Source organism: Centruroides vittatus, unplaced genomic scaffold (assembly GCF_030686945.1).
Source record: "Centruroides vittatus isolate TY-2023 unplaced genomic scaffold, ASM3068694v2 scaffold_520, whole genome shotgun sequence".
Taxonomy (NCBI): domain Eukaryota; kingdom Metazoa; phylum Arthropoda; class Arachnida; order Scorpiones; family Buthidae; genus Centruroides; species Centruroides vittatus.
Window position 1 is genome coordinate 168928 of NW_027122712.1, and position 16940 is coordinate 185867.

General features: G+C 30.2%; 1 protein-coding gene across 1 annotated transcript; it reads left to right on the plus strand.

Moving 5' to 3' along the window:
* The first annotated feature begins 2646 nt into the window (after nucleotides 1-2646).
* Nucleotides 2647-16253, plus strand: nopo (no poles). The gene is made up of 6 exons (XM_067287513.1): nucleotides 2647-2836; nucleotides 5768-6299; nucleotides 6369-6479; nucleotides 15081-15317; nucleotides 15383-15464; nucleotides 15620-16253. The coding sequence occupies exons 2-6, from the start codon at nucleotides 5815-5817 to the stop codon at nucleotides 15914-15916; spliced, it is 1212 nt and encodes a 403-aa protein (XP_067143614.1). The 5' UTR covers nucleotides 2647-2836; nucleotides 5768-5814; the 3' UTR covers nucleotides 15917-16253.
* Nucleotides 16254-16940: the final 687 nt, after the last annotated feature.

Here is a 16940-nt window from a genome sequence, read left to right on the forward strand (position 1 = left end):
AAGGATTAAAGAATAACGTCTACTTTTTCTATGGAAAAAGTATCCGTGTGTAATATATTCTCCATAGCAATTTTGTGCTTAAGTCCAAAGAACAAGGACAGAACAAGAAGCAATCAGCCCGACCAAAAAATGAAGTGGACTTTCGTGAAGTGGAAGAAAATAAAAGAAAAATTGGAGAAGCTTTACCCATTGCAATTCTAATCAGTGTTGTGGAGTCGGAATCGGTAAAATTCTTAAGACTGGTGACTCTGACTTCGAATTTTACTAATGGTAAAATGTGAAATACGAAAAATATTTTAAAATTAGTATCTAAAGAAATCTCTTAGAAAACGAATACTTCGATAAATTTAGATAAGTATAAAGTCGTCCTTTTATTACAAGCTACTCATTTATTGTAATATGAAAAAAAAAATTAAAATTTTAGGTTAATAACACAATAAAATAATAAAAATATATTAATTTACACATTGGCCAGGACGACTGGCCTACCCATTGTGTGACTTACTATTATTTGTATTTAATGAATAAATTTTTTAAATTCATTGTATATGTTTATTAATTCGTATTTATAATATTTTAAAACTAATTGTTTTCAAGTTTATAATATATTCTGTCCAAAAGAACTTAATTTAATTTGTAGCGGTAGATATCAAAGTGCAGTTCTTTATGAGATTGGAAAATTCGCAGGCACATTTTGGATCCTCAATCTCACAATGCTTTGTGCGATTGAAGATTCGTTCAGATTCACCTTTTTAATATATAAAACGTTTGTCATTAATTAAGTCATCATGAGTTCTTGAGATAATATTTTCGAAATTGCAAAATTAGTATCGTCTGAAATCAAAATAATTTTATACAAAGTTTATACAAAGTTAAAACGATCTACAGCAGCTTAAGTAACTTTACTAGGAAACGCGCTCATATTCATATGTTGATACTGCTCAATTGCTATGTCTTATTTTTGTCCTACTACCTAAGCTTTTAATTTGCACTAATTCTCTTATGAATCGTTTCTACGTAATATTATTTTTTCATTATTTTATTATCATTATTTTGAATTTTTGCGCTTCTAAACTCTTGCCCTTGTAGGTCCGAGCCAAGTGAGCCTAAGGGAAATTCGCTACTATTTTTGCAGTTGTTCTACTTACTTAAAATGAGAAACTGGTATGATAGTGAAACAGCAAATAATACACTACTAAAAATGAAATGTTAAAAGTTACAAGTACAGCACATTTTAAAGTGATAATGTATACGGGTAAATTATTTTTTATTTTAAATGTCTAAACTTATTTGTAATTTTAATTGAAATTTATTACAGTAATATTATAATCATTTTCTCAATTTAAAATTAATTAAGTTATTTGCAAGGTTCTAGAGATTATATTTAACGATTAAAACTGAAGCAGCGAAAATATCAACACCTGCTTTGAAGGATCCTTATTCGAATGTGTTTTGGTTCAGAAAATACTATGGGTGAGTCGATTTGGGTATATCTGGTCTCATCTGCCAGCACCTAGCCTTCCTCAATGTGAATTTAGATTCGAACTCACGATGAGCATGAGTAAAAGACCTTTGACAGCCAGATGCAGAGAGCTTGATCGCCAAAGACTTTTAATCACGCTTTGGGGATCCGAGTTCTAATATGGGCAAACAAATCCAGGATTTTTTCACGGGCGGTCGGTCCCGGACACGTGGAGTCTGTTTCTCACTACCCGATCGTTCCCCATTCTGGGCTTGGTCAAATCCGTGGTTAATAAGGAAACATAAAAAGCTTTAATTAAGTTCGAAGAAATAATAAAGGTAAAATAATAATAAAAAAATGTATTAGCCCACCTATTTAGCGCTTATTTTATATTTTTATTCTAGGCTTATTACGAGCAGGTTTGTCTGTATTAAATTAATACAATGGAGGCCGAATGGCCGCGCGGTCAAGGTGGCAGCCTACCGCTCTGGGGGACCCGTGTTCGAATCCCGACGGATCGAAAAATCCCAGGAATTTTTCGGGGGTGGTCCGTCCGGATATGTCGGGCCTTGTCCCTCACCACCCGGTCGCCTCATTGTGGGCCTGGCTGAACCCATAATGGCTTGCAAAAGAGGCCCTCTTAGTGCCCACAGGGCGGAAAGAGTTGACGGCCGGATGGCCGAGCGGTAAAGGTGGCAGCCTACCGCTCTGGGGGACCCGGGATCGAATCCGAACGGGTCGAATAATCCCCAGGAATTTTTCGGGGGGTGGTCCGTTCGGATATGTCGGGCCCCGTCCCTCACCACCCGGTCGCCCCATTGTGGGCCTGGCCGAACCCATAATGGGCCTACTGAAAGAGGCCCTCTTAGTGCCCACAGGGCGGAAAGAGTTAAAAAAAAAAAAAAAAAAAAAAAAAAGGGCGGAAAGAGTTAAAAAAAAAAATTAATACAATGTGAAACTAGATATTTTGCAGTTCATAATAGATGTTAAAAAGTATTCATTTAATAAAATGATATTAAATTTAAATATTTTATTATTAATTGATTGGTATCACAATAAAAGAAATTTAAAAAGTAATTCTGAAATTTATCTAGTGAAAACTGGTTAAATTTTGGTGATGCAAAATCATCGCGGATGGCAACACTAATTTCATATATTTAATTTTTGCCGCTAAAATTACGATTTAGTTTACTCGTGTAAATGCTTTCGCGATGCTATTTATTTATTAAATAAACATTGTTGAACAATTTTTTAAAGGTTTAGCATAAATGATAAGTTAAAAGTAATTCTGCTGTTTCCTACAGACATTATAGCAGATTTTAAAAGATTATTTTATAAATCGTGAAATGTGAAGTAAAAGGAGCACAATTTAAACTGAAAACATTTATATGAGAGTATTTTGTGAGTATTTACTGTATATGTGAGTACAATCGATTGTAAACTTACGAGTCGGTTGTTTTTCTTAGAATTGATAGAATCAGTTGATTCTGGCAAATTCTACAAAATTAAAAAACTTTGAAGTGATGTAGAAGAAAAGTATTATCAAAAAAGATATTTTTCAGGATTGTTAATTGCTGTCCACTGCTAAAAGGGGAGTGACGAGAGAGAGGATTGTAAGATTAAATGTCATAGACTTCCATGTGGAGAAAGGAGTCTACATCTTTAAATTTGACAGCTATATTTATTCAAGTGGCTTGTAAATTTCTAATTGTTCTAAATATTTAAGTCATTCAGAAATTTAGATAGAAATACCTTCCCTTTGCATGGAAGTCTTTTGATGTTTAGTCTTACAGCTCTTGGATGTTGTATACATTATTCCTGGTGGAATTTCGGGTCTTTGAGTATATATCTGAACTGAGGGGACCGAGACGAGTTTGTCGGTACCCTACTTTTGGACCGGAGATGAAAAATAACAAAGTGTTCATATTTACGATTTCTTGCCTTTCACAATGCATTCTACACCATTTTAGAGTTTTTCACTAGGTGGTGCTTTCTGATTCTATATACATGTTGTCCCTATTAAAAAAGTATTTCATTATCTCATCATGTTTATTGATAAACTTTAACAACTTTGCAAATGGGAGTTGCGTCACTCTCTCTGCTAAGCCTATTGCGTGTTTAACAGGCAGTCCAGCAAGCTGGTCATATATTCTAAAGACACGTCGGCAAAGACTAAAGAAAACTGCCCACATAAAAGGCCAAGAAAACAGGTACACTCACCTTCAACAGAGGTAGATGTTAATCCACGGGCACACAGATCGTCTGCATTTGGAGTAAGTTCTTTTCGCACGCCCTGTGCTCGTCCATCTCGGGGCCTAAGGCCCCTCAGCTGCCGACACACGCTATCGCTCGTGGTCGGCTGGTACTGCATGCTGCTTTTTGCCGCTTGTCCAAAAAATCTAACCTATCCCTCCGAGAGATGATCGTCCCTAGTTAAGCTAATAGAAAACCTTTTATTTCAGCTCAATCAATATTCAAGGCTGCAAGTCCATGTGCGGTTGGATTAAATACATTACCGTGGAAAACTCTAAAATGGCGTAGAATGCACTGTGAAAAGCAAGAAATCATAAATATGATAACTTTTTTATTTTTGGTCTTCGGTCCAAAAGTAGGGTACCATTGAACTCCTCTCGGTCCCCTCAGTTCAGATATATACTCAAAGTCCCAAAATTCTACTGGGAGTAATCTATACAACAGCCCAACTCTCTTCCCCCACTCTTTCTTATGTCACTCCTTTTAGCATGTGGACAGCAATCAATGATCCTGAGAAATTCTTTGCAGAACAATTGTTTTAACAGTTGCATTCAACCAGCAAAGATCTTTTAGCCTGATGATGACCATGACTATTCAATAAGGGTAAAAATGTTTGCTTTTGTAGATTTTTGTAATTCTTGTTGGATATTGGTTTTATATGTAGTGCTTAAAGACTTTCACTGCTTTCCTAAAAATGTAAGCTTTGGATCATGTGGCATAATTATTAAATTTCTGGTTTCCATACCAAGACAATCACAATACCAAAGTTCTGTTGATCTCCAAAGAATTTATAATTTGAATTACATGCTAGAATTGTTATAGATATTGGTTGATCCTTGTTGAGCATTATGTTTTGCTGCTTTCCAGAAAATATTTGTTTTGAATCATGTGTTATAATTATTGTAGTTCTATTTGATGATACATCTCATACCTTCTTTTATATAAAAGAGAATAGTATTATCTTTTTGTAATAGTTATTATCACATTACATTGAGGAGGACAGATTTCTTTTCTATTTAATAGCAGGTCAAAACCAATGTGCTATAAATCTGTGATCTATGCACATTGATTTTATATAAAGACAAATAAGAAATAGAGTATTTTAATCAAGTTTCCAGTAACCTACCAAGTTTCAAGTTTCTAGTAGCTTACCCCAATGGATGCAGTTTACCAATCAGACAGTCCCAGTTTCAAATCATGTTAAATGAAACATCAAGCAGGAAATTTTATCTGAATGCTGTCAATATTTGTGTTTTATGTCCAGATTGGACAAAACACATTGTCTTCATTCCACAATTGCAATGCAAATACAGAAAATCCCATGTATGACTGTATTACTCTAGTGCAGTGGTTCCCAACCTTTTCTAGGATGCGGAACACTTGTGAGCAATTTTCTTTAGCGGAACACTTACTTAAGTGAATATGAAATACATAAGCTTGTCATCAGTTATTTTATTAGAATTGAGCAGTTATAATTCAAAATCTCTACTCATATTATTAACGTCAATTCTAAGACAGGAAAAATATACCTAAATAACTTTAATGGGAAACTTGTGCCTGATGTTTTTTACATATTTCATTCAGTTTTTATCATTGCCTTTTATCTTATTCGAAACAGTAGTACACTCTATAAGTACGAGTCGTACATATATATTTAAGTTTATGAAAATTTTATGATTTTAATGTTTTGATATTCGGCGGCTCAAATACGATTGTACACTTTCCGATTTGTGACTAAATCTGTGGAACACTTGGGAGATGCTTATGGAACACTGGTTGGGAACCACTGCTCTAGTGCAATAGACAGAACACCCCCAAAAATGTAGTGTACTCAAATTAGAAATTTCTACACTGGAGTACTTTATAATACACGTATCTCTCTGCTTTTTACCAGCGTGCTCCTTCCAACTAAATAATAAAAGTGGTGTATTCAAAAAATAATAGATATTGTCAAATGTAATGTGTGAGAAATGTTGATAATGAAAAATGTGTTAATTATTTGTTTTATAATAATTTAATGGTTTTAAATAATTCAATAATTTATTTTAATACAGATATTTTTTTTTTAGCTTATCCACTAATCATTATATTCTACAAAAATGAAAGTGTGTTGTACTATTTGCTCTGATCTTTTTGATGAAATTAATTCTATTGTTTCCACACCATGTGGTCATACTTTCCATGACGCTTGCCTCTTCCAATGGCTTGGACAATCTAAGACGTGCCCCTCTTGTAGAAAACATGTGACAAAGAAGGATATCTGTAAATTATACTTTGAATCAGCTAATGGGACTGAAGAATTAAATCCAAATAAATTACAAAATGAAGTAGAACATCTGAAGGCTCAGATACATTTAAAAGAATCAGAGAAACAAAAGCTTCTTGAAGTGAATGAAGAAATTAAAGCTTATGTTAAAATTGCAGAAGATAATGCTGATAATGCAAAGCAAAAATATTTAGATATGTCAACAAAAATGGCAGCAATGAAGACACAGCTCAAATATATGTCAAAACAAAATGCAGAAATAACATGGTTACGTGAAGAAAATTCATCATTGAGAAAAGAAATTGGTCTTTTAAATAAGTAAGTAATATTATTAGATGAATCTAAAAAAATTATCTGTATTATTATTAATTATAATTTAATTAATAGTGTCCAAACTCTTTTAAATGGAACACAAAATGAAGTTGAACAAATGTTGAAAAACTGTGAAGGACAAGGATCTTCAAAACAAATGGCTACTTACTGTTCTTTATTAAAAAAGTAAATATATATATTCTGTAATTCTAATTATGTTCCTAATTAAAAGTTTTAGATTAATTTAAAAATCTATATCTATAAATGAGAATGCTTGCTTGTTTGCTATACACTCTTGGGCTATTCAACAATTGCTATGAAACTTGGCAGTTACATTAACATACTTTTAACTTAGAGAATGTTGTAATCTCACTCCAAAATATTGATTGGATTTCTGTACATATATTAATTTCTGTTCATAGTGGATTTGCTGGGTTTACATGTAGTGCGACGTATTGACAAAAAAGTAAAAAATACAGAATTTAATTCATATAAAAAAAGATATAATAAAAAAACAAATATTACAGTATATTTATTTAGTTACTGCAACAATGATATAGTGCAAAGTAGATGTGCTATATTATTACTATGAGTAGCAGCACATAGCACTCATCTGTTTAGTGTCTAAAACATTAGTGGTAGTTGGTTGTGGGTCCACACATGGACAATGGACTAGTTATGTGCAGGTTTCTGGGTTTTCTTTAAGTTAGTAACACCAAAATAGGGCCAATTTCCATAAAACTCCTCTCGAGAGGTATTCCCTTAAGAAGATTGCCCATGCATTCCATAACCAAGTAAACCAAACTAATTATAATAATTTATCTATAAACTTGCTGTTTATGAGGATGTACTGTACATCCACATAGTTTATGGGCATTCTGATAATGTTCTTAAAATGGGTTTTACCATATACATTTTTGAAATTTATGATTAATAATGCTGAGTGTAACAATTACTGTGAGGGGCACTTTATAAACCTGGGTGAAGCCAGGCATAACAGCTAGTAACTAATAAATCAGCTAAATAAAATTTAAATTATCAAAATCAAGTAGTTGTATTGTAAAAAATACACAAAAATTAAAATTTCTTTCCATTCCAACTTATGGAGGATAAATAACTTTTAAACATTAAAACATTATGTAAATAACGTAATAAAAGTAAAAATATATATGAAAGGCGAACCCAAATGGAGGAAAATTCTTCTTATTTTACCAATAGTTCCTCTAAATGCATTTTGCCCAAAGGGCCTCTTCAGTAGAGTTATCGGTGATAAACAGTTCTGAATTTCAACAATATCTTGGTGCGGATTTACATTTACAGTCAAACCTGTTTTTATGCGGGGGATAGGGACCGCATTAAAAAAAACGCATTAAAAAAAATCTCACGAAACTTCACGAATGGCTGTAAATAATAGTTTTCGCAACACAATTAAAAAAATAATTTTTTTATGCGGTCAACAGGGACCGCATAAAAAAGTCTCACATAGAAAATAACTCAAAACCGTACGAAATAGAATTTATTGACAACAGATGTCAGCACTTGACTGCATCATCTGGTCTATCGTCTGTTTTACATATTTTTGTCCAGGTGGTGTTTTGTTGACTTAAAAAGTAAATTATTTCATTTTTCGCATATTCATGCAATAATATTACTATAATAAGTGCATTTATGCTATAATAAGTTTATTTAGCTATAATAAATCAACGTGAGACACGACGAATCGCACGAGACTAGTCGCCAACTATACCGCACAAATTAAAAATTCGCATTAAAAAAATCGCACAAATAAAAATCGCACATAAAAAGAGCGCATAAAAACAGGTTTGACTGTATATACCTGATAAAGATTACCCAGCATGCAGCTGTCAGTACAGCTGCTGTATTTAAATTAACAGTATTATTTAGCATAATTATAGCGATTTACCTTACGATTACTTTTCTTTTTATATTATTTTTACATTATTAATATCAATTTCACAATTATTAATATTACAATGATGAAAAATAGGAGAATTATTATTTTTCAATCTTACTGATGCTAGATGTTCTGACAATCTGGTCTTCAATTTTTTTTTCGTTTCTCCAATATAGAAACTTGGGATATTGCATGTGCATTTTAGTTTGTATACTATACCATCTTCTTCTAAAATGTTCTTTTTTATCCTTGTTCTTATAATCATCAAATCAGATAACCGATTGTTTTGGAATGGAGCCAGTTTAATTTGATTTTGACTAAGGATTTTATTATATTTTTCATATATATCTTTAATATATGGGAATGATACATACTATTTAACCTCCTGTTTTTCTTTCACTTTATATCTATCCAAACATAAATTGTTTATACCAAGTATTCAATATTTTCATTGGATATCCATTTAAAATGTACTTCCTATGTATTTCTTATATCTCCTTTTCTCTAATATCACTTTTTGTAGTTCTTGAAAAAATCTGCCTTATTTCCATTAAATATATGTTCCATTTTTGACTTCTAGGGCAATATGATTTGAAATTAATTACTTTTTTAGCATCACAAGGTTTTTCATACCTGCAATATTTCAAATGGTTTCTGAGTCTGATAATCGTTATGTCTAAGTAGTTTATTTTATTATACTCTTCACTATATTCTTGGGTGAATTTAATGTTTGGGTTAATTTTGTTAGCTTGTATCAATATTTCCTAAGGTGTAGTTATTGCACTGTTATAAATAAGCAATATGTCATCAACATACCTTGCAAAAAATATTATTCTTTTAAGCTTAGAAAGAGTTTTATCCATATCTAACACACAAATTTCTGCCAGTTTCGGGCCAATATCGGGTATATAAATATAAACATAAATCTGCGCTAAGATATTGTTGAAATTCAGAACTGTTTATCCACTGATAACTACTAAAGAGGCCCTTGGGCAAAATGCATTTAGAGGAACTATTGGTAAAATAAAAAGAATTTTCCTGCATTTGGGTTTACCTTTCTTTTATATTTTTATTAAGTTATTTACATAATGTTTTAATATTTAAAAGTCATTTATCCTCCATAAGTCAGAATGGAAAGAAAATTTAATTTTCATGTATTTTTACAATACAACTACTTGATTTTGATATAGTAATCTGACTCCATCATCTTAAATTAATTTTGTAAAATTTAAATTATTAAATTTATTCATTGTAACTGAGATGGTTATAAGATATATGTCTAAACATTAACATGAAATTATTTCTGATGAAAATAAACTATCAAATGGCCATTCTTTCCTCGTACCTAGAACATCCAAGGACATTGATAAAAATTTGTTCATTTTGCCTGGCCTCATTAAATCTGTATTCTGTATATATATTAAAAGCAAATGTTCTGTCCCCACCGAAACTGAAACCAACACTTTACAAAGAAGCAACGTGTAAGTAGGTCACACTGGGTTGCAGATAGGGTCTACAATTTCTTCTTCAAAAGGACCACCTGTTAACTTCCTCTGTGGACTCTGCATGAATTTATGGAAAGTGTTAACAAAGGGAAAGGAAGGGCTTTAGGAAACACAAAAAGACTTCATTTTTGACTCAGACTTGGAGTTGAAGAGACGACTATTCATTTGCTCACGTAACAACTATTTTTTGATTTTTAAATAATAACCTTTGGTTATATACAGAATACAGGTAAAAATAATATAAAAACTAAATCCTATATAACAATTTTTAATATTGTATATATATTAAAAAGAAAATGTTCCATCACCACCACACACAAATAATGTAAATTTAAAAATTGATTTACAATTGAAAATTTCAAAACAACTTGTAAACAGTTTTTAAAAACATTTTAATTTTCATTTGATTTGATTTTAATTAGTTTTGATTTTATTTTTAATTTTGGTTTTGGTGTAAAGGCCAGAATTTTAATTATTATTTTTTTATTTTTAAATTTAACTATTATTTTTAGTTTTAGTTGAGTTTTAGGTTTAATTTATTTAGTTTTAGTTTTATAATAATATTTATTTATTTATTATTTATTTAATTTTGCCTGCACATTTGAACCCTTAATTAAATTTTTTTTTAATTAATTGCAACTCTTTTTTGTGACATGATTATTGAAATTGTTTTGGTGTTATTTTGCACAAAAGATAAATTAAAATAAATTTAAGTTTGATTTTGTTTCATAAATTTGTCTGTTTTAAAATTTAAAAATTTTAATTTTAAATGATTTAACATTAATTGAACTATTGGGCTACCTAGTATTGTTTAAATTAGAAATGGTTTCAATATGTATATGAATGTTAAAATGAATATATTAATATAACAATGAATGAATGAATGATAGGATCCATATTTCAATTTTTATTTTGGAAGAGAGTATAACAATAGAAACTGCATCATGGAAAGTGTTTTTAATGGGTTTCTAACTTTGATTGGTGGTGTCAGCCCTGCAAACACTACCTGTGAAGGTGGAGTAATTATAACTTAATGTGAATAAAAATTGAATGTAAAATTACGAAAATTCCAAACAAAAACTAGTTTTATATTTTAATACAGTCATTTGTTGTGTTTATACATAGATAAAATAAATTTAGATTCAGTGTGTTATTACTTTTTTTTATAAAGATTATTGTCAATAAGATATGAAATTACAAAACATCAAATTTCAAACTGATAGATCTATTCAGTTTGAGCCCACCTGCATGCTGTTAATTGTTTTTGTTAGTAGGAAATGCCATCTTTCAACATCTACAAACAGAATTTCTTCTCATCTAGCAGTTTCTTAGAAATTTGGTCAGCATCATACCTTCTCTCAAGTGTAAATAAAAAGTTGAAACTTTCACCACCGAGTTCATGACTTTTTAACTTGCTTGCTTCTCAATGAAATTTAAAAATTCCCCTTTTCTTTAGTGTATAACTTTTATTCAACAATACATTCATAGTTTTTGATTTAATTTTTATGGAATAAGCATTGTAAAAATATATAATCCTGAAATTAAACTTTTTGTTTGAAAATAAAAAATAATACATAATTTAGTGTGTATTACATCTAACTCAATTTCAATTGACACAATAAATTAACTTGCATGAAGTGAACTGGTTCTCCATAAACTAAAAAAGTTTTGGAAATTGACAATGTCAAACTCTTCCTGACAATTTATCATAATTGACAATTTTTCCAAAATTAAGTTTTTTTGTCTCAAACAAGTTATTATGCACTTCAAATCATGTTACAAAATTCTTGTAACACTGCAATGGACTTTAAAAAATTAGGAAGAAGAGAATTTTATTGTAAGTTTTGTTTACATTTACTCCATAACGTATGTGACATAAAAAACTAGGTAAATTTATCACAATTTCTCATGAACATCACTTATTTGCCAGGTGGTGCTGCACATTTCAATTCATTCATACAGGGTGGTTATAATTAAAGTTGCCCTACTCAGACCTGTCTAGAGGCCATTCTCGTGAACGTATTTTAATGAAACTTGGTGTATATGTTACATGGACCATAGGGAAAAGGAAAATGCAAAAAAAAAATTTAGTTTGGATTTTTACCACTAGGTGAAAAAATGGCACACGAAGAACAAGAAACACAAAATGGAAACACGCAAGAGAGGTATTCATATGGGAGTCTTTACATATCGACTTTAACACCGTGCAATGCACTGACATTAGAAATCCCGCAACTATAGATATCATTATTTAAACAATCTAAATTATAAATTTCCTTTCTCAATTACACCACCAAATACGGCACCATTATCTATATTTTAAATATTTTGGGGTTATTTTGTCATCACAGCATGTTTCTACACCTATAATAGTTATTGCAATATTAATATGTATAAGGAATTCCACCCACGTGCTTCACGTAATTTAAATAGTCCGTTAAAAAGCTAACTGCTCAAAAATTATAGTATTCGATTTTCGCCTGAAGATGACAGCTGTAAGCTGTTGAAAGTGCTTGCGAGTACATGTGAAGTATTACAAATCACCGTTTGTAACACCGCAACACTGATGTGTCAATCATTCATTACTGTACGTTGGCATGAAGTATAATAATAATATTCTTTTACTATATAAATTAATGTAAAATACGATAATACGTTCCACGCTGAAAAAATACTCAAATATTTTATGTATAATGTTTATTCAAAGAAAGTTATACAATACACATTGTTAAGGAGCATGAATCATCATCATCTTTTCTTGTAGAGTGGAATGAACCAACTTGGAATGCAAATTCGATTTGCAGAAAAAAAAAATCACAGATAATGTCTAATAAATACACCAAACAATATGCCAAATTTATGGGCTATGTAAATGCTATAATTAAATAATAGAAATTAAATAATTTGACTAGAGGTAGGAAGTTATGCTGCCATCTTGTATTAAATTTAATAATTATGAATAATTAATTTTTAATTTAGACATTTCTGGAATTAACTGGAATTGGTCATTAAATTTAATATGAGATGGCAGCATAACTGCCTACCTCTACTCAAATTATTTAATTTTTATTATTTAATTATAGCCTTTACATAGCCCAAGAATTTGGCATGTGTTTATTATATAATGGGCTATGGTTGTTGATGTTTACATGTAATATGTGTGATCACAAGCGACACTAATATGCTAGAGGAACAAGTACTAAACAGACTGATGGAGCATGCTCACAATCTGGGACTTCCCCTCTCCTTGTCACTTGTTATGCGAAATGTCGCTCATTAAGTGAGTCGTTTTTTCACAATTTGTTTTGCTCGTTATGTGAGGTGCTCATTAAGCGAGGTTCCACTGTACAGTGGGTGATCAGTTAACAAACAGTTTGGACTACTAACAAATTGGATACGAACACTTTTGTGAAAGATTTTTATGTTTGGACAATGAACACCTCACAGAACAAACACAAGAAGTGATGTAAAATAATGAATAATGATTGGTCTTCCCTTGTCTTCAGGCAACAATTCAAAACTTTTTGGACCGTGGGAGATGTCGACATCGATGCTCAACCCAGTATATACTGATTGGATAGTATTCCTGCAAACTTTGAAACTCTCCCTTGTAATTCCAGCCTTTTATTTTTCTGACAGAAAGAATTTTTTTATAGTATTCGTGAGACTGTCGAATGGGCACTCGTTAAGTTTTGTATCAGTTTTTATTTTTGAAAGGTCAGAATATAATAGCAAAGGTAGAGAGTGGGCAGAAGATGTCTGATGTTGCTGGTCAGTATGACTCAAACAGGTCTACAGTAGACCACAGTTCAATCTTATCTAAGAAAGATACTGTATAATCAAGAAGACTCAAGCAGCTTAAGGAGTCACAAAAATCACATCTGAGAAATAAAGAACATTGAAGAACTCATAATGAAACCTGAAACTCATCTGATGACAGAAGAACGCCAAGAACTCTTGAATGAAGAGCACCAAGAAACTTGGCAAGATATGTTTTCTTCTGAAAAAGAGGATTAATGTCGATATCTGCTATTACAGATCTTTTGAAGAAGTGGGAGGATATCAGAATGACAGTCTTAGAATTGCATCCAAACCAGGTTGAGGTTAATAGGCTTAGGGATCTCTACAATTACAATGCTATTAATTACTTCTGAAAAATCCTGAAGAAGAGAGAAAAGCAATAGACATTAGACAGATTCTTTAATCCCCACAAATGGAAAAAACATGACTAATAAAAATGCAAGACTGTGTACTGTACAGTACATATGTATTTTTATTATTACATATAAATAAACATAGTAAGAAAGTATATAATTTTTTATTTTTGGACTCTAGAACTAATTAATCAAATTCCCATAAAAACCTATGGTAAATCGATAATTGGTTAACGAACAATTCGGATAGCAAACAGTCTTGGAACGAATTATGTTCGTTAACCAATCACCCACTGTATTTAGTTATATATATTTTATTGATTTAATTGTTAATTTGTTTAATATTTTGTTTTGAATTTCAAATGTAAGAGTTTGGGCATTCCTTCGTTTAATCGTTTCATTTTTTTCGAAGAGGCATTCAAATTCAGTTACACTTGAAGATGACCTATTGTATTAGGTTGAAAACGTTTGTATTTTAGTTTTAATAAACATTTCTTAGCAGCAGAAGGTATTACTGTTACTTCATAAATGGTTTTATGTTTATGATAAATGTTTTCTAAGAAATATAAATTACATTTTTCATCTCATTGCAAAACTTTATGCTGGCATTCATGGGAAACATAATCATGCCTTGTGGGCTTTATTAGGAATTTATTTAAAATGTACTAAATATTAAAAATACTTAGACATTAAGAAGAAAATATTTTTAAAATAATCAAAATACTGTACCGTTTATTTTAAATTATTGTGGCAGAGGGTGTAGAGGGTGTGTCCCAATACCCAACAGCCTCTGCCATAATAAGTTTGAGTGAGCAGCATGAGTTATTTTTTAGCTATAACAAGTTGACACTAACTGAAAACTTAACAATAATGGCAAGGGATGAATTCCACTCAAAGCCATTGTTAAGTTTTTAGTTAGCACATGTAGGTATTTTTCTGAAAATGTTTCAGTCTAATTGAAAATTTGACTTTACAATTTCATATGAGCTTTTGATTCAGGAAGTTAACAATTTTTTCATATATTTTGCAAAAAACTCTTGAAGTTTTGCAAGACTAAATGCCACATGGGTGAAATTCACAGTCAAGGGTTTAGATACAGCCCTCATACATTTTGTATTTGAAAAATTTCATTTATAAATATCTTTTGAAAATTTCAGATTAAAAAGTATTGTAAAAATTTAAGTTTTAAAATTTATTTATTTGTAATTTTCAGGGAACTTGAATATACAGTAGACATAAAGAAAAGGCTAAAAACAGAAAATGAAGTTCTCAAAAAAGATTTAGGTTGCAATTTATCTAAATTAAGAGAAAAATGTTCAGAAGTTGAAAAATTAAAATTAACTATTAAGCATTTAGAAGAAGAAAATGCATCTTTAGAAGAAAAAATCAACATACTAATGGAAGAAAATGGGAATAGGAATTTATCTAGATCCTACTTAACCTTTGAAAGGTATATATTGAAATTTTATGTTAAAATTTAAAAACCTAAGTTATTTCACTGATATTTGTTTTTAGTCCACCGTCTGAAAAATCAAAAAGGACTAGAACAACATTTGAGTACAGAAATGATACCAATATATCAATTTGTTCTGAAAGTGTAAGAAATTTATTTTACTACATGTTTCCCTACCTATTTAGTAATATTTAAATACATATCATATTGTAAGAATTTAGTTTTCTGATTGCTATATTATATATAAGTATTTTAAGACATAGGTACTCCTATTTAATTTCTCAATTATTTCATTTCAGTCTCAAAAAAAGAAATTAAAAATTAACGTGATTTCATCAGTGGTCAATAATAAAAGATCAACAACGCATTCTGCTTCTGTGAAGGTAGCTACAAATCCATTTAAGTCCAAAAATGAAAATATCGATGAAACAGAAAAAGAAAATATCAGAATAGGATATAATGGATTAGGTGGCCATTCACAATATATTGAGCAATCATATCTTGTTACAAAGATAAAGGAAAAAAAAGCGAAGGAAAAATTATTGTCAAAGAAAAATGAAACTCTAGATAATTTTGTAAAAGTTAAAGTTACGTAGTTTTATTACCATAAAAAGCATTATACACTAAAATGATTATATATCAAAACTTATTTTCTTTAATCATTCACAAAAACAATGACTCTGCATTAATCCTTAAGAAAAGTAACTTAAAAATAATAAATCTACTAATAATTTAAAGTTTTTATTACAATTTAAGAAACAAAAGAATGTAATTCAAATTTAAATGTAAAGTACTATTATAATACTATTCTTTAGTTTTAAAGTTTTTATTGTAAATATTGTGATTAGTATAGAAAGTGAATTATTAAAATATATAGTGTGCTTTTATATTTGAAAACTTTTATTTAAAATAAAAAACTTGGAAAATTTTCAATGATTTTACTTATTTATATATATAAGAAAATAACTGTAATGTCACTCTACATGAAGTACAAAGCTTTTATCTAAAGATGATGATAAAAAAAAAGAAAGAATGTAATGTGGAAAAGCTTATAATCCAATGTTTTTGCATAAGAAATCATTCAATATATCAGAATAAGCAATTTTTAAAATCTTGTCAAGTTAAAATTTTGTGTGAAACATGTAAATTTATGTAAAATTATTTGAATGAACAATAACAAAGATTTAGTTAAAAGTGAAATTAAAAAAGAACAAATATTACATTATCACAGGAAAGTTTTTGTATTATGGCTTAATCTGCTTTATTAGATCTATCCTAGATCTATTGTTGAAACAAACTAATTGTTTACAATTTATTTCTTGTTTTTAAATGATTGAAGCTATTGGTTTATTATTTGTTATTTCTCCTATAGTGAAAAGAAAATCAGACTGTAACTAAATAATTTTTTATCTGGATTTGCACTTGATGATATGCTTAAACAATTATTAATACAGTAAAACCTGTTCTAAACAGAACCTTAATAAAAGGAAATGTGCCTAAGGAAGATTTCTTCAGAATATAGTGATTTTCTGTGTTAAAAAAAACTGTTCAGAGACCTGTTCAACTGGAAAAATATTTGGTACCATGCGAATCCAGTTTACACGAGTTTTACTGTGTGTC